General features: G+C 41.3%; 1 protein-coding gene across 1 annotated transcript; it reads right to left on the bottom strand.

The window, feature by feature from the left end:
* Window positions 1–8,517: 8,517 nt before the first annotated feature.
* On the bottom strand, window positions 8,518–9,941 carry LOC146966989 (solute carrier family 22 member 6-like). The gene is made up of 6 exons (XM_085764024.1): window positions 9,759–9,941; window positions 9,594–9,665; window positions 9,293–9,422; window positions 8,884–9,048; window positions 8,755–8,813; window positions 8,518–8,665 (listed from the first exon to the last, which is right to left on the bottom strand). Exons 2-6 carry the CDS (start codon window positions 9,626–9,628, stop codon window positions 8,518–8,520), a joined length of 537 nt encoding a protein of 178 aa, XP_085620150.1. The 5' UTR covers window positions 9,629–9,665; window positions 9,759–9,941.
* Window positions 9,942–19,160: the final 9,219 nt, after the last annotated feature.

Genomic DNA, 19,160 nt, shown 5'->3' with positions numbered 1-19,160 from the left:
AAGTATGACTTCCTTGGAAGAAGAAAGAAAGAAGAAGAAGAAGAAGAAGAATTCCTAGGAATACAATAGTGTCCCGGCAGCTTAGCTGCCCGGACCCTAATTACAGCTGCTGCGCAGCAATGGGTCGGGTCCGGGCTACTTTTGGGCAAATTTAGGCAATTCTGAGCAACAAACAGGAGAATAGGAAGACAAGACAGTTGACCTTATAATGTCCAATTTGCATCAGTTGAGGATTGAACCCACAACCTCAAGAACCAAAGACCGTTGTTTATCACACTGAGCTAATTGCCAAGTGGCATTTAACAGTGGCTTCACAAATTGAGTAAGCCATTCACTGTCGCGCAGGCAGATTTGAAACCACAGTAAAAAGAAAAATCCGTTTTGAGGTAAAATAATGATATGTATTTGTTAAACATCTACTGTGACTCTAAGATGTTAGGAGCCTTCGCACATGGTCCAGTCCAAGCTATTTGGATTTTTAAACTTAGAGGCTTGCTGTGATGCCACCATCAGTACAACTGTTTTGTGTTTCGTGTTGAGGACAACTGACATTTTGATCTGTCATCATCATCATCACCCTTGCTGGGTCTCGAACCCACAGCCTCTGACACCAAGAACCAGCTCCTAACTCGCTGAGCTAATTGGCTGGTAGTGAGACCTGCTGTGTAGCTTCATTTATCCACTCAGGTGAGTCAGTGCCCGGGCAGCTGTTGTCAAGGCAGATTTAAGAAAGTCAGAAATTCTATTAAACAAAAATCAGTTAACACATAAATTGCATCTAGACAGCAAAACAGCTTGTGGACATGTGACATTTTGATCCGTAATCATCATCATCACCCTCGCTGGGTCTCGAACTCACAATCTCTGACACCAAGAACCAGCTCTTAACCCACTGAGCTAATTAGCTAGTAGTGAGACCTGCTGTGTAGCTTCATTTATCCACTCAGGTGAGCCAGTGCCCGGGCAGCTGTTGTGATGAAATGGTCAAAATTTCAGAAATTCAGTCATCTAAACAAAAATCTGATAATACATAAATTGCATCTTGACAGCATGGAAATGTTGGTGATTTGTTTTTAATGATAAGTGTTTTGCTTCATAAGAGAAAATATGATGTTTATAAATTCCAGTCTCACATTGACTGCAGTTGTTCCCATGAGAGCAGAATTCAAAATATTCTAGAAAATTCAGTTTTTGAGATAAAATTCTGATATTTGCCAAACTTCATCAACCATGACTCCAGAATATTGTCATTTTTTTTCAGGAAGATTGAAAATGTATTTATCAAGAATTTGATGGTATATGTTTACAGTAGTGTTTACAGTCAAACGTTTTCATGCACTGTAGGCTCAATTTTTGCTTAATCAAAAATCCGAGAAACAAGTTTTGTGGAGGACAGTCTGGAGATGCTCTGTAGCAAGTTTGGTGTCAATTGAGCAAAAATTGTGGGAGGAGATACATTTTAAAAGTTTTACAGTTATTGAAAAAAACAGACAGCGTGACTGCAACATGACAGCGTGACTGCAACGATCGCGAGACTGTGCGAGAGACAAGATGGCAGCCTGCTGCTAGACAGCCCCGAAACAAAAATATCTCGCCCGAATCTTTGTTTTTTTTCCCCCTATTTTTCAAACCGGATTACAAACACAAACCTGGATCACCTCGAGGACTACATCGACGAATACTTCAACAGTTACTGCACCATGGGCCGCTCACAGAAATCCAAAAAACCACGCACCTCGAACTCAACTGTTTCCTCGGACTCCGCTTCACCACCCGCTTCCCCCCCTTCACTGACACCACCGTGCTGCTCCGAGGTACTCAACATGTTCACAACTATAGACAATAAACTTACTGGCCTGGACGGCAGAGTCGCTCTCATCGAGACTCTCCACAAAGAATTTCAACTGCTCCGCAACAGTTTAGAGTTCAGCCAACTCCAACTAGACACACTCACACAAGAAAATAAGTCACTCCAGCATACCGTCTCATCTATGTCCACCCAGCTTTCATCCGTAACCACACAGCTTTCCTCACTCACAACGGAAAACAAAATCATGAAAGAGACAATTCTGGACCTGCAAGCACGCAGCATGAGGGACAACATGATTTTCACCGGCATCCCTGAACCACCCGCGGCCGCAGATCAACCCGAGAAAGCAGTTAAGGACTTCATGCTTAAACAGCTCAAACTTCCCATCGACACAGTCAACGACATCACTTTCCACCGCGTTCACCGTCTGGGACAGAAACACACTAACTCCACCCGACCCCGGCCGATAATCGTCAAGTTCGAGCACTTCAAGCAAAAAGAACTGATACAGCGGCAAGGCAGACAGTTAAAAGGCACGGACTATGGCATCAATGACCAGTACCCTCCAGAAATTATCCTCCGACGCAAACAACTTTTTCCCATCCGCAAGCAGATGATCAGAGACGGTAAGCGAGCAATCATTTCAGTGGACAAACTTTACATAGATGGACAGTTGTTTAAAGATAAGGACATTACTCCCTGGCTCTACTAAAGAAACCCTCCTCTCCCCCCGCTCTCCCCTCCCCTCCCCACTCCTCTGCTTCTCCTTAAACATGGGCTAAATGTATGAATGTAAATATTGTCGCACCTTTCTCACTGCACTGCTAAAAAAAAAAAAAAAAAAATGCACCGCAGTTCGCTCTGTTGTTTGTTCTGTTCCTTTGCTTTGTTGTTACTGTCTTTTGTTTGTTTGGTGTCTCACTCACACACACACACACACACACACACACACACACACACACACACACACACACACACACAATCTGAACTGTTCATTTAGGAAAAAGGAAAAAAAAAAACTTAACCATCTCACTCCATGTCAGCATTAAAATGTATTTCATGGAATGTTCGTGGTTTTGGTACCCAGGCAAAGAAAATTAAAATATTCAATCACCTTACCTCACTCCATGCAGACATTTGCTTATTACAGGAAACACACCTCTCAGAATCAGACAATATTAAATTAAAATCATCCCAGTTTACTCACTCATTTGCATCTCATTATAATAAAAGACAAAGAGGAGTTTGTATTTTGATCAGCAAATCAGTTGCATTCACTCATAACACAACAATCACAGACCCAGAAGGACGTTTCATTATCATTAATATATCAATCAACAATAGTCCACTGACAATTGGAAATCTATATGGCCCAAACACAGATGACCCATCCTTTTTTTACAACTTCTTCACTTCCATATCAAACATTTCTGACTCTCCAATAGTAATTGGCGGTGACTTCAACACAGTAATAGACCCATCAGTAGATAGATCCAACACTCCCAGCATCAAACGCACCTGGCAATCCACAGAAACAATAATCCAGTTCATGAGAGATTTTGGTCTTGGCGATAGTTGGCGTCTACAACATCCTACTACAAGAGACTATACTTTTTTTTCACCAGTCCATCACTCATACTCACGCATCGATTTCTTCCTCACCAGTAACTCAATCATCCCAAATATTTCTGATCACCTGATCCACCCCATCATCATCAGTGACCATGCCCCTGTATCATTTAACTGGCACCCACCTAGTCCACACAAACCAGTCACCAGATGGCGCTTTAACATATCCCTCCTGAAAGACCCTGAATTTATCAACCTTATCAAAAGGGAGTGGGCATCCTTCCTGGAGACGAACGATTCCCCAGAGTCATCACCAACCCTTATATGGGAAACAGGTAAAGCTGTACTAAGAGGACTAATCATCTCTCACTCTGCTTATAAGAAAAAGAAAGAAATCATACAAGAATTAGAATTAAAACAAAACATTAAACAACTTGAAACTATCAATGCCACTAATCCATCTGAAGAAAATGAGAAGAAATTAAGACAATATAAATTACAAATAAATGAAATCTTGAACAAGAAAACAAACTTTGTAATCAGTAGACTCCGGCAAGAAAACTTTCATCACAACAACAAATCTGGCAAATACCTGGCAAATCAAATAAAACGAAATAGGGAAAAATCAGCAATCACCACTATTATCAACTCAGCAGGGAAGCCAACAAATTCACCGGATGAAATAAATCAAACATTCAGAGATTTTTATATCAACCTGTACTCCTCAGACAATGTCGCTAAGGAAGAAGACATCAGCTCCTTTCTTTCCAACCTAGATATACCCCAACTTTCCAAAGAACAAAAACAGATATTAGACACTCCCCTAACAAGTGAAGAAATCCACTCCGCCCTCAATAGAATGCCCAATAATAAAGCACCGGGTCCTGATGGCTTCCCTGCTGAATTTTATAAACATTTCTGGTCCACCTTAGCCCCACTTTTCCACAGAATGATAACTGAAACTCAGCAAAACTCCAAATTTTCACCTAACATGAATACAGCATCAATCATACTTCTCCTCAAACCCAATAAAGACCCCACACTGCCCTCAAGCTACCGCCCCATCTCACTCCTTAACGTTGATATAAAAATCATTAGTAAAGCACTCTCCCATAGATTAGAAGAAATAATTCCATCCATTATTCACCCGGACCAAACAGGATTTATCAAAGGAAGGAATTCATTTAACAACACACGCAGACTCTTCAATCTAATGCACCATTCTGCCTCACCTCACCATAAAACCATTATAGCTACCTTAGACGCAGAGAAAGCCTTCGACAGAGTAAACTGGTCATTCCTCATCAAAACCCTCCATAGATTTGGCTTTGGGGAATCGTTCATTAACTGGGTCAAAACACTGTACACTTCACCTACAGCCACAGTCATCACTAACGGACACACTTCACAAAACTTCACACTGCACAGGGGGACCAGACAAGGATGCCCACTCTCCCCCCTTTTGTTCACCATTTTCATAGAACCCTTAGCAGCAGCAATTCGCCAAAACCCCCTCATAACTGGAATCCAAACGCCCAATATGCACCATAAAATCAGTCTTTATGCGGATGATATATTACTCTTTATACAGAACCCGCAATCATCACTACAAGAAGTAATCAAAGTCATCAACTCATTTTCTTATATCTCAGACTATTCTATTAACTGGAACAAATCCTCCATACTCCCACTAAACTCCAACAGTGTGGATGTGGCAGCCCATACATTACCCATTCCCTTCTGCACAAGTCACATCACCTATCTAGGGATCCACATTTCCCCCAGGCTGTCAGAGTTGATTAATCTTAATTTCACTCCTCTACTCAAAACAATAAACGATGATCTCCAGCGATGGTTGAACCTCCCACTATCCATATTAGGCAGAATAGCAACAGTTAAAATGACAATTCTACCCAAAATTAACTACCTCCTCTCAATGATCCCGACTCACCCATCTCCCACCTGGTTTAATTCCCTCGATTCATCCATCAATAAGTTTTACTGGAAAAATAAACCCCCAAGAATCAAACTGGCCACCCTTCAGAAAACAAAATTATTAGGCGGACTCAATGCACCAAATTTTCACTACTATTCACTTTCAAATCAACTCCGCTATATCTACAAATGGATTCACCCCACCCAGTCAGATAATACTTGGTTAGATATAGAACAAACAGTTAGTAAGGACATCCAACTTTCAGATCTACCATTTCTCAGTCAGTCTGTTAAAAAACACCCCTGTTTCCAAAATCCCACAATATCATCCACTCTGACAGCCTGGTGGAAATTTCACAATATCACTAACTCCACCTTGGCACCCTCACTCTTCACCCCAATTTGGCACAACCCGGACTTCACCAGCAACAAACAATCACTATATTTCAGCACATGGATAGATAAAGGAATCACTCACCTCAAACACATCTTCAACAATAACACTCTGGCTCCATTTCCTCTCCTAGTTCAGAACTTCGGCATCGGGAGCCAACAATTTCTACAATATCTACAGATTTCATCATCTATCAATTCAAAAATGAAAAAAAGAAAAATAAATTTAGACCTTCCTCCTTCATCCTCTACATTCATCAACATATCCTCCTCAAAAAAACTCCTTTCAAAAATACACAAATTATTACTACAATCCGATACAACACTCTCCATACCCTCAATTAAATGGGAATCAGATCTCTCCATTGCTCCCGATGCCGACTTCTGGTCTCAAATCTGTCAAAACATTTATTTTATGACAAAAAACACCAACCTGCAGCTTATACAATACAAAATTATCCATAGAGCTCATTTAACCGGACAGAAAATGCAAAAAATGGGCTTCTCTTCTGGTACCTGTTCACACTGCACACAAATCTGCACAGACACTTACATCCACGCAACCTGGCACTGCACACCTGTCCAACACTTCTGGGAAAACATTATAGACAACTTATCACAAATTATGGGCTGCCACATCCCTTTATCCCCCTCCCTCTGTTTGTTAGGTGATTTATCTGCATTAAATCTGGACAATAAACACGGTCGTTTACTTCTCGTGGCGCTAACTATCGCCAAAAAAACCATCCTCATGAACTGGAAATCACGGAAGTCCATTCATATCACACACTGGAAAAATCAGATCATTGATTATATCGCCCTGGAAAATACAAACTCCTCTGACAATAATCAGGTCACCTGGGAACCATTCATCACTTTCTTACAATCATGACCTACAAAAGATAATATTAAATCATCCACCTTAGCTGTTTTCTGCCCCTCTCTTTGCCTGGGCACCAAAATACACCACACACCATACACCTCACTAAACACCTTAATGAGGTAACTTTTTTTATTTTATTTTATTTATTTACTTATTATTATTTATTTATTTTTGTTTGTTTTTGTTTGTTTGTTTATTTGGTAGTTCATTACAACTAATCCATCTAAATCTTTTTATTTTTTATTTAAAACTTCTTATTTTTATTTATTATTCTGAGCTGGGTGATTATTTCTGTTTGTTTGTTTCTCATACACACCACCACTACCGTTCTCATCATAATTAACACTACCATCTATTGCCATGTTGTCATTATTGCAGTTGCTATTCTTATTATTATAAATAATTTCTTTTTCTCTTCCTTTCTGGTTTTTTTTTTGTTTTTTTGTTTTTTTGTTTGTTTGTTTGTTTGTTTTTTGGAGGAGGGGGAAGGATAACAGACCACACTACCACTATTACTATAATAACTCCCTTTAAACTTAATCTATTAATATTAGCATTACTCGGGCCCCTGCTGGGCCAAGCATGGGGGATCTTGGCCTGTCGTCTCCTTGCCCCTCCCGGCCTCCCCCCGCCTCTCTGCCCCGGACCATTCCCGGGTGGCTCATCAGCTTTTTTAATGCACATCACACTAGCTTAGGTAAAGGAAAGGGGACACTTCATAACACCCCCTTTCCCTGGTTTTAATGCACAACATACACATTTCTTAAAATAATTAATTAATTAAAAGGGAAAAAATAAATAAATAGATAAATAAATAAAAATAATAATAATAGAATATGAAATTGCAAACACAGTTAGATATAGGGTAAGGTGTTGGGCCGCACGCAGTCCGGGGCACACGGGGTGGGGGTGGGGGGTTTTGGGGGTGTTGGGGGGGCGGCGGGCCGGTCCCCTGCGGGTCAGCAGGGACCCGAGGTGTACTATAAACTCCATACAATAAATTCTGGGATCCCCCTCCTCATCCATCCACTCTCCATACTGTTGCCTGATCCCGTTGCGTTTTTGTTTTGTTTTTTTCCTGTTTCTCTCCCCATTTATTTATTTATTTGTTATTGTTATTTGTATTTATTTGTTTATTTTTCTACCTACCAACCTTTTCATCTCTGTCTCTTCTCATACTAGAGTGTTTGGCATATTTCGCAATTTTGTCTACTCATTTCTATGTTTATTTGTTCATTTATTTTCTGTCTCTATTCAAGGCCACTAGTCATACCCCCCCCACACACACACACACACTCACACACACACACACACACACACAAACACAAAACCACAAACTGTAGTTGTTGTTATTTGCTGTTGTTTACACCTTGTTTTGTTTGTTGTCTGTCCTGTATTGTCCTGTATTGTAAAATTAAAAAAAAAAAAAAAAAAAAAATGTTGATAGCATAGAGTTGTTACCAAAAACACTCTTTCTTCTTCGGTCTCCACGTTTCACTGTGTCCAGAAGAACGAAGCAGGAAGATTAAGAATGTTTCACAAATGACCCTCCTGAAACCACACACCCCCTAGCTGCACAGCGACGTGTTCTCTCAACACAGAACATCAAAACGTGCACAATGGCAACAAAGCAGCGGGGTGCTTACAGCGTGGAGTTGACGCAGAAGCATAAACCAGGCTCCAGACAGACAGAGAGGTGAACTGATAGATATACTCAGTGACACTCCATTGAGGATGACCCCAGACACCGCCATCCCACTCAGAAACCTAAAGATGCAGTAGGCAGCGTATGTAGGAGAGAGGGCAGAGCTACAACCAAGTATGCCAAGCTGCAGATATGACCAAATAAGGACAGACCGCCTCCCAAACCTGAGGGGACACAGATAGAGGACATCGGAGCTAAAACATGGAACTCTACATGAAGACATCATGCTGTCGACATATGAAGAGAGACGGTGGTGGCCAGGAACTCGGAGCGGTCGAAGGTCCACCCATCCAGACACTCTTCAGTCTGTAGCTGACTTGTGTTAGTTGAGCTGTTAGCGCTTAGCAGATGCCACTGAGGTTCCACATACCTGCACAGCAGCAGGCGGAATGGGAAGTGAGGTTAGAGGAAGTTTATTCATTGACACAGTAAAACTTGGAGAGCAAAAAGAAGCATCACCTCCTGCAGCGGTCCAGTCTATTTCCTGAAGAGTCCAGAGGGATGAAGGCTTTTACAAGCTGAAACAACCAATCACATGGTCAGATTACCTGCTGGAGAGAAAGGACACCTGGTGGCGAGACAGATTACCTGTTGCTGAGACAGATTGTAGAAGCTGTGATTGGCCGGCAGACTGCAGTGGTGGGCGGGGATTCCGGAGACAAAGTTGTTCAGCAAGTTCTGACTGGCCATCATCAGACCAGGGAAACTGATCAGGGTCACATGGAGCCACTGATACCTGCCAAAACCACCCACCTCACCATGGCAGGAGGGTGGGGGTGGGGGGTAGATGGGGTTTTGTCACACATCTGCATCACACATATGGTTTACCTGGCTAGGTGGGTTCAACTGAAGTTAGTTTACATGACTGTCATGTCAGTGACACTGTTAAGAAACAAAGTAATCAGATTACATTTAGATGCTGTTACACAATTGCATTACACAGTGATCAGATTACACGATCCAGTAATCAGATTACAGTTGACAGTTGTAAACTCACCTCGTCCAGCAGGTCGGAGAAGCCCATCCCTCTCTTTTTATCTGAGTTCAAAAAATCTCTTCTTTCTATCTGTCTCAGTGTTTTCTTGGACAGCCTGCTGTAGCTGCTGTGGTCTGCAGCTGTGCCACAGCTGTTTGTTAAATTACAATAATAATAGATTAATACTAATATGCACTTTCAGGTTTGAGTTTTGGTTCCATAAGAACGAACCTGAGAACAAAACAACACAATTATTTAGTTAGTTCCTCTTTGAAAACTACAACCTGTGGACCACCAAAGCTTCCTCCATAACTTTCCAGACCTCCTGTGAGTGCAGACTCGGGGGCTGATCCACATCAGTGCGATTCTCCCGAACTCAGCACGTTTCACACAACTCTAAAAAAGGGAAATATTTGCATGGAGTCTGGTGAGAGTTCTTAACGGATTAGGGCTGCATGGAAACAGTGAAAAGAGGATTTCAACATACCTACAGTCTGCAGCTGCCTGGGTGGACGAGTGGCGAGGCGGTGGGATGAACAGGTGGACGGATGTAGAGAGGAGGAGCAGCAGATGACCAACGACTGGACATTAATAAGTGACTTTAAAAAAGACTCTGTGGTTGTGTCCTGCTGTCTCGTTCTCTCTGCAGAGACATGACCCCCCCCCCCCCAACTCCTCTGTTTTGATTGGCTCTACAATGATTTGTTGTTCAGTTAACGGTTGATGTCTCTCTCTTTCTCCTTCTCTCTCCCTCTTCAGTCTTCAGTCTGATGTTGAAGATCAATAAATCGATAATAAAAACAGTTAATATTAAAAAAAAAAAAAAAAAAAAAAAGAAAAAAACAGAGTGATGGACTTCATAATTTGTAATAAGTTTAAGTGGACAAAAGTTTCAGCAGTATTGAGGCTACATTGTGGTGAAGTTTCAACACTGTAGCATCTACCGTTGGTTTGGTAGGAATTTTTAAAGTTTTTAAATTTAAACGCTTATTGTGCCCCCCCTAGGAGGGGGGGGCACATGTCCTTGGAGTTGAGTGAATCTGGCATGGGGTTGGATGTTTCTGTGAAGTTTGGTGAGTTTTCACCCATGGGAAGTATGACTTCCTTGGAAGAAGAAGAAGAAAGAAGAAGAAGATTATAGCTGCTGCGCAGCGATGGGTCGGGTCCGGGCTACTTTTGGGCAAATTTAGGCAATTCTGAGCAACAAACAGGAGAATAGGAAGACAGGACAGTTGACCTTATAATGTTCAATTTGCATTAGTTGAGGATTGAACCCACAACCTCGGGAACCAAAGACCGTTGTCTATCGCACTGAGCTAATTGACAAATGGCATTCAACAGTGGCTTCACAAATTGAGTAAACAATTTTGTAATCTCATTAGAAAGCAGTCTCATAAAGAAGTGACACGCCACTGCTGCTACTCCATCAAAAAATCCTAGTGGAAACACTGTTTTATAGTGAAGACAGGCAACAAACTTTGGTAGCACTACATAATACGGCCCGCGACTTACAGCGTACCTACCGCTCTCAACTCTCGCTGTTTTACAGTTTAACTAGGCAATAGTCTACTGTACAATATGAGCACAGTTGCAATCCATGTTTTCCAAAAGTGTCAGCAGCGACATTTCACCTCTATTTCAGAGATTTATTATTCATTATTTAATTGTATGGTTTGGAATAGGTGAGAAATGGGTATAGAGTGTGGACATTTTCCAATACAGTAACAGGCTGGCTTCTTAGAGTTACCCAGTAAGTAGAGGGTAACGGGCTGTATTATAAAGTAATGGCTGTTACTCCCTCCTTAGTCTGCATACCTTCTACTGCAGCTGTAACTACTGTCTAAGTAGAACCAGTAAGTTAGAACACAGTTTGTTTCACGAGATAACATCATCTGAAAGTACAGTAATACAAAGACAAAACTAACTGAAGTGTCCCTGACATCATAAAATAACAGATTTCTACTGGCTTTTGTTATTTACATTAAAGTTCAGTTTTGTTCCTTCTGTTATAAACTGTTTCATTTAGTTTTGATCCATCTGTCTGGTCCTTCTAGGTCTAAAATAGTCAGTCAAGTCAGTTTCATTTGACAAAATGTACTTTCTAAGAGTCAAGTTGAAAAGATTGTTGTGATACTACTATCACACCAGAGTGTGACACTCAGTAATGGAGAATGGATGGGCTCCTCCATGAAAGGTGATCTTGATCTTGATCCAGCTCCTTGGGCCAAAGCAGAGATCAGGGTCATGGGTGGCGTGCCATCTCCCTCGTCAGGTACCATTTTCATGGCATCTCAAAAACCTCACCTGTGTAGAAACATAATTATATATTGTATCATCAACTTCATCACATAAATGCATCACTGTAAAACAAAGTGAGAAAATTAATAACTTTGAACGGTACAGTTTTTCTTTAAACCATAACTTGTGATTTTTAAGCATATTAATCAATTACAAATTATACATATTTTTTTCTTTAACTATTGAGTAAATATTTTAACCATTTAAAAATCTTCAATTTTACAAAATCAATGCTATGACCATACTGTTTCACAACTGTAGGCTGCACCAGTACATTATTGTTACTCTTGACTGTTGTCTTTGTATTACTGTACTTTCAGATGATGTTATCTCGTGAAACAAACTGTGTTCTAACTTACTGGTTCTACTTAGACAGTAGTTACAGCTGCAGTAAACTCTAAGACAAGTAGTGTGTAGGTGCATGACAGCTACTGTATAGGTGCAGAGTAACAGCCATTACTTTATAATACAGCCCGTTACCCTCTACTTAGTTAATAAATAATAAAAACATTTTCTAACTCTCCGAATGACTCATTATTGTGGATGTATTACTGTATAGTTTGTGTTTTGCCCTTGGATGACAGAACTAGACTTTCATAGATGTGCATTTTAGAGAGGTAAGTTTGCTACCAGCCAGCCTGTTACTGTATTGGAAAATGTCCACACTCTATACCCATTTCTCACCTATTCCAAACCATACAATTAAATAATGAATAATAAATCTCTGAAATAGAGGTGAAATGTCGCTGCTGACACTTTTGGAAAACATGGATTGCAACTGTGCTCATATTGTACAGTAGACTATTTAATTTCTAATGTACCTGGCAGGAGTTACACTGTAAGTCCGGGGAAAGTAGGACAGGAGTTACGTGCCAAGACGCAGCCTAGTTAAACTGTAAAACAGCGAGAGTTACCCTGTACTTCTGTGGAAGTTGGTGTGAAGCAGGATGTAAGTTACGCGCTAAGACGCAGCCTAGTTACACTGTAAATGCACGGGGGAAACGGGGGAAAGTGAGCTGCAGTTACTCAGTACTTGTGTGAAATAAGCTGCAACCTACGCGGCAAGAGAGCGGTAGGTACGCTGTAAGTCGCGGGCCGTATTATGTAGTGCTACCCAAACTTTTGTATGTTTTCAAGTCTGCATAAGGGAGAAATTAAAAAATAATATTTTTGCATTTACCTTTAGAGAGACAGAATTTTATGTTTGTATTTCGCACTAATCTTAAATTAACTCATAATAACATTTTATTCTAACATTTTGCACCTGGGAATGGCAGAAGATGGCAAAATACTTGCTTGTTTTGTGCACATAGTTAGGAAAAGACTGAAAAACAAAAAGACCTCTTGTGGTTCAGGTTCAGGTACCAACTAATTAATCCAGGTGTGCCTGACCATAGTTGTGAGGTCAGACACACCTGGATTAATTAGTTGGTCCAGTAATGTAAGACAGGAAATAAACAAGCTGGCTTATTTCAGGAAGTAGTGGAACTGTGCATAAAGTCCATTTGCAGTCAAATTGTTTTTCATCAACAAAAATTTGTTACACAGATCTTCATTGGGTACCCCCCCACTTTACATTATACCGTGACTATTTCATATCGTGAGCCCTATGTCGTATTTCGTAACGTATCGTGAATTGACTATTTGTTACACCCCTAACTACATACATACCACCAGTTATTATTTATTTTTTAGCTATTTATAGTCTGTATTTATTGTTGTGTTGTGTGTGACTGGTTCTGTGACAGCAGTTGACCACATCCTTTCTTTTCCCATAAAATGACCTAGCCGAGATGCCCTGCTTGAAAATAAATATATTTATTTAAGTAAAATACAGTTATACTGTTGTAATGGGCAAAGCTGTGCATGATAATATCTGATACTGCAGTAATTATTAGCATGCCTTCCAGTTTGAAACAACATTTTGAATAATGAACATTGACAAAATTTCTACCCCTAATCTGGCAACGTATCTCATGGGATACATACATTTCAAAAGCTGCTAAGTAACACCCCAAACACAGTTGGAACATTTTTTCTTCATGAGAATGTTTAGACAACTGTTCTAATTCATTTTAGGAATTTATACTGTTGTTTTATTGAAAATAAGTATGATTAATATATGATAAGTTGCACGGAAGGAAGCAGGTTCTCCACCACCGGCAGCCATGATGTTTTCAGATCAGGCTGACGAAACGATGAAAGATAGCCTGAACCAAATCATATCATCTAGATGCTAATACCAGACAAGACTTTTGATAAATGCAAACTTCATTAGTGAAAACCTCCCAGCACACCCCCTACAGGATGTTAAAGTGGGTGTATCTCCCGGTGCACGTTGCCTGTTTAAGGGTTAAACGCTTATTGTGCCCCCCCTAGGAGGGGGGGGCACATGTCCTTGGAGTTGAGTGCATCTGGCATGGGACTGAACCTTTGTGCAAAGTTTGGTGAGTTTTCGCCCATGGGAAGTATGACTTCCTTGGAAGAAGAAGAAAGAAAGAAAGAAGAAGAAGAAGAAGAAGAAGAAGAAGAAGAAGAAGAAGAAGAAGAAGAAGAAGAAGAAGAAGAATTCCTAGGAATACAATAGTGTCCCGGCAGCTTAGCTGCCCGGACCCTAAAGAAGAATTCCTTGGAATACAATAGTGTCCCGGCAGCTTAGCTGCCCGGACCCTAATTATAGCTGCTGCGCAGCGATGGGTCGGGTCCGGGCTACTTTTGGGCAAATTTAGGCAATTCTGAGCAACAAACAGGACAATAGGAAGACAAGACAGTTGTCCTTATAATGTCCAATTTGCATCAGTTGAGGATTGAACCCACAACCTCGGGAACCAAAGACCGTTGTCTATCGCACTGAGCTAATTGACAAATGGCATTCAACAGTGGCTTCACAAATTGAGTAAGCCATTCACTGTCGTGTAGGCAGAAAAAGAAAAATCAGTTTTTGAGGTAAAATAATGATATGTATTTGTCAAACATCTACTATGAGTCTAAAGGCGGGCTTACACTGCACGATTTTGCCACGATTTTCTCGTCCCAGACGAGTCGCAGCCTAATTTGCATAATCTTAGAGGGATCGCGGGGTCGTGAGCATAATCGGGACGTATGGTTAGTGAGGCTCTGCGTCACGTCCCGACGTCCTAAAGACGAGTCGCCGACCTCCCGATTAATTTCTGACATGCCAGAAAATTTCTCGTCGTGACGGACAATGTATGGGGTCCTACGTCACGATTCTGCACATACGACAAGTTTTTGCCCCAAATCTCCACACAAAAACACAAACACAGCTCAAATGACTACCAGAGGTCGAGGTCAAGCTCCCGCTGCGCGCACGCAGTGGTCCGAGGAGAAGGAGGAGAGGTTGGTGGAGCTGTGGAGGGAGCACGAATGTCTTTTTGACGTCTCCGCTGCTTCCTACCACGACAGAAACGTGAGGGACAATAGTTGGAGAGCCATCGCCTCAGCTCTGGGTCTACCTGGTAGGATATGATTAGCTAGTGTTTTTCACTGTGATAATAATATAAGCAGTTGTGGACAGTAAATTTACTTGAGTACTGTACTTAAGTACATATCCAGAGGATTTGTACTTTATTATAGGCTATTTCTTTGGTAGCCTACTTATTACTCTTGAATATATTTCCAAGACAAATATTTTTAGTTAATTTCTAGGAAGGCTTCCTAGAAATTACTAGGAAGGCTTCCTAGAAATTAACTAAGTAAAAATATTTGTTACTTTCAGGTCTGCTCTTTTTTTTTTTCTAAAATCCTATTGGACACAAGCTGTGTTTGTCAAAGAAGGAAACCCTAACCCCTAAAAGCAGCACGTAAGTGCAGCTGCTTTCAAAGAGTTCATTCTCACAAACAAGAGTTAAAAGCTCCTTAAATTCAGTCATTCATTGATGTGAACAATAAGACATTTACTCTGACTCTTACTTTGACTTAAAGTAATTTTAAAAGCATGTACTTTTGGATACTTAAGTACCTTTAAAAGCAAGTACTTTTTTACTCTTACTGGAGTAACATGTCGACTGAGCTACTTTTACTTGTAACAGAGTACATTTTGACCAGTAGTATTTGTACTCTTACTCAAGTACTGGGGTTGAGTACTCTGTCCATCTCTGAATATAAGTTTGCAATAGAGTTGCCCAATAGGTCCGTTCATGTTTGTTGCTATTATTGTAATTGCAGTCAGTGAAATCGAGAGGAGGACAGCTTCTCTGCGCACCCAGTTTGGGAAGCTTCTGAGGCCAAAGCCAAGCGGGAGCGCTCAAAAGGCCCTGACACTGAGGCAAACCTGGATCCTTAGGCATCTAGAATTTTTAAGACCATATGTCATTCACCGGCAGAGTCAATCCAGTGTAAGTAAACAGCCACACATGCATATCCCTGTTCCCACTTTAATGTTGTGTCATCATTACTGGTTTGTGTATAACAGTACAAAAAGTTAGGCTACGGTATATCATAATCAGAATAAACTTTTATGTCCCAGAGGTGAAAACTGTCATTTGACATCTGTGCTATATGAGCTTGTATCGGTTGCTCTTATACTTGCCAGCTCTTTAGCAATAACTGTTAAAATAACTACAATAATAACTTCATATAACTCATACATAATGTTGTCATAATGACACAAAGTCTTTCCAAATTTGCCATAGATGTAAGATTAGTCTACAGTACTATTTAAATACAATACTTCTCATTATAAATCTCAGCCTGTAGAATAGACTGACTTTTACCCTTCTCTAGTTGGATCTTGAAGAGGATGAATCCTCAGTGGAGGACAGTCAGGCAGAGGAGAGGCAGGAGGACCCAGAGGCCCAACTGGAGGTTGTGGATAACCAACTGGAGGAGCAAGGTATTGCTCCAGACCATGCACCCCACCAGACACTGTACCTTTTGAGTTTAGCATCATGGGCTATAGTACTTTTAAAATATCTCTACACCTATACTTGCACTTCTATAGTGACAAAGTTCATTATTTTTTCCCTCCAGTGGATGTAGATGACAGTGATGAAACGCCAGCCCCAGCACATCAGCGCCGGAAGGAGAAAAGGAGGAGAGCTGCAGCTGCTGATGGAGTTGAGCTCCAGAAACTAGAAATACTTAAAAAAATGTCTTCTTCTTGCAAACCCCCAGATGACGAGGAAACATTTGGTAAACAAGTTTCAAGCGAGTTGAGGCAGATTAAAGATAGGGCGATAAAGATGGGGGCAAAAAGGAGCATCATGTCCTTGTTATATGATGCCCAGGAGGCAGACCAGAGAGGCTTCATGCCACAGTATGCCGCAGGAGGCCCATCCACTTCAAGACAGAGAGATCAATCACCCATGTTTTCTGCTCCTCCATTACATGTGCCACACTCATCTTACCTCCTACCACCTCCTCCTCAAGGTTATGCCCCCGCATTGCCCCCTCATGCTTATGCCTCCACACTTAGACCAACACAAAGCCATCCTTTGCAGGGTTATAGCCCCTCAGCCTCCCACACACAAAGCCAGCCTCAGGGTTGTAGCCCCTCAGCCTCCCTCACACAAAGCCAGCCTCAAGGTTATGGCCTCAGTGTCAACCCACACTGATACCCAGGGCTTCATGGCATTGCTAGAAGAAGATGATGACTAAAATCAGCAATACAGCATTCATGTAAAAAAAAAAAAAGGTAACGCTTTACATTAACTACATGCACATAATGCATCCATAACACATCCATGACTTAACCGTAACTCATTCATAACCTATACACAGAACTCAGGACACAATCATAACATGCATTGGATACGACGTTATCCTGCACTACACAATGGATATGTTATGAATGTGTCATGAGTCCCATGTACAGGTTATGAATGAGTGATGGAGTAATGGAAACTACATAAGGCATTTATGTATGCATTATGTGTGTGTAGTTAATGTAAAGCGTTACCAAAATTTGTTTGTTATTGGGTTTATCCGAATTGGATACGAGTTAACTTCTATGTAGTACAGAATGCTAAATTTAGTAGGCTATACTACATTACAACTTGCAGACTGTATTTCACCTACAGTAAGTTAGTCCTTTGAGAGTTCTCAGGCCTTGTTTGTTTTGGTAAATTTAGGTACATTTCTTTTTAAATGCAGAAGTGTCAGGTGATATTCCGTTTTTTATAGCATACAGGAGGAGTTACCCGTTTTTTAAAATATATTTAGCATTTATTTTCATCTTTTTTTTGCAATTGCTGTTTGCAGTTTACAGAAAGTCTATACAAGAAAGGAAGTAACAAATAACCCTGTTTGCTTTATATATATATCTTTATTTTTTTGAACTTTGTGTTTCAAAATGTCAATATTTGACTGAGAAAAATGAACATGTCAATATTTGACTGGGAAAATAAAGGTTCATTAACACAAAACAGTTGTCCAATCTACTTTTGTAATTTAATTGGGAATCTCAAACATAATGCAAAGCAAAACCCATAGACTACTCTATGCTCCTGTTATCCGACCATTTGTTCTTGCCAGGGCACACTGCCAGCTGTGGACAGAAAGTACTCCTTGAGTTGGTCCCGCTGCTGTTTCGCTAAGACCGTTGGGTTCCTGGCTCGTCCCATCTCTGTGCCCACTGACCGCATCTCTCCCTCCTGCCTCCATGTTCCCAGAACAAGCTGATGGCCCTGATCCTCCCAGTCCACGTAGCCAGGTTGCACATATGGGACAGACCTTCTTGACCGCAAGAAGTTGTGGAGGCAGAGGGCGGCCATGGTGATTTTCACAACTTTGTCCGGCTCCAGGCAGATGGTGCTGCGGAAGACTCTCCAGCGATTTGCCAAAATTCCAAAGGCATTTTCCACAATACGGCGTGCCCGAGAGAGCCTGTAGTTGTAAATGCGCTGCTCTTTGGAGAGGTGACGGTGAGGGAATGGCTTCATTAGGTCTTTCCGCAAGGGGTAAGCTTCATCCCCTACAAACATGAAGGGCATCTCCACATCAGTGTTTGGCAGTGGTTCAGGAGGAGGTATGTGCAGGAGGTTGCGGTCCATGGCGCTTCGGAGGTCAGATGCTGCAAACAACCCGGCATCCCCTACCCTACCCTGGACACCCACATTCACATAAGTGAATTGGTAAGTGGCATCAACCACTGCCATCAGCAGGACAGAGAACCTTCCCTTGTAGTCTCGGAATGTGCTGCCAGAATTTGCAGGTGGCTGAATGAAGATGTGCTTGCCATCCATTGCGCCGAGACAATTTGGAAATTGCCACTTCATCCAGAAGCCGTTGGCGATTGCTCTCCAGGCCTCTTCTGATGTTGGTGTCTGAAAAACAATTTTTATACCGATATTAATAAATATATTCAGAATCAGAATCAGTATCAGAATCACAAGGAACTTGTCTTGGTGTCAGGTGCAAACATAAAAGTACCAAAAATAGAATAGAATAAGAATTTGGAGACACGTTGCAGTTTGGCCTTGTATCTGGCCGTAGCTGCAGCACACCAGACTGACATGGAGGATGTGAGGATGGATTCAATGGTGGCAGTGTAGAAGTTCACCAGCATCTTCACAGGGAGGTGAAACTTCTTTAGCTGCCGCTAGAAGTACAGCCTCTGCTGAGGCTTCTTGGT

Source organism: Trachurus japonicus, chromosome 20 (assembly GCF_045865225.1).
Source record: "Trachurus japonicus isolate A0001 chromosome 20, Traja_1.0".
Taxonomy (NCBI): domain Eukaryota; kingdom Metazoa; phylum Chordata; class Actinopteri; order Carangiformes; family Carangidae; genus Trachurus; species Trachurus japonicus.
Note: the sequence above shows the minus strand (reverse complement) of the source record. Positions and strands in the feature narration are given on the sequence as shown.

Coding starts and splice junctions, on each gene's coding strand:
- LOC146966989 (XM_085764024.1), bottom strand. CDS start 9,628: ATGTGGATCAGCCCCCGAGTCTGCACTCACAGGAG. Junction 9,049..9,292: donor TCTCCGACCTGCTGGACGAG/GTGAGTTTACAA, acceptor TGCCATGGTGAG/GTGGGTGGTTTTGGCAGGTA. Junction 8,666..8,754: donor AGACTGGACCGCTGCAGGAG/GTGATGCTTCTT, acceptor GCTGCTGTGCAG/GTATGTGGAACCTCAGTGGC.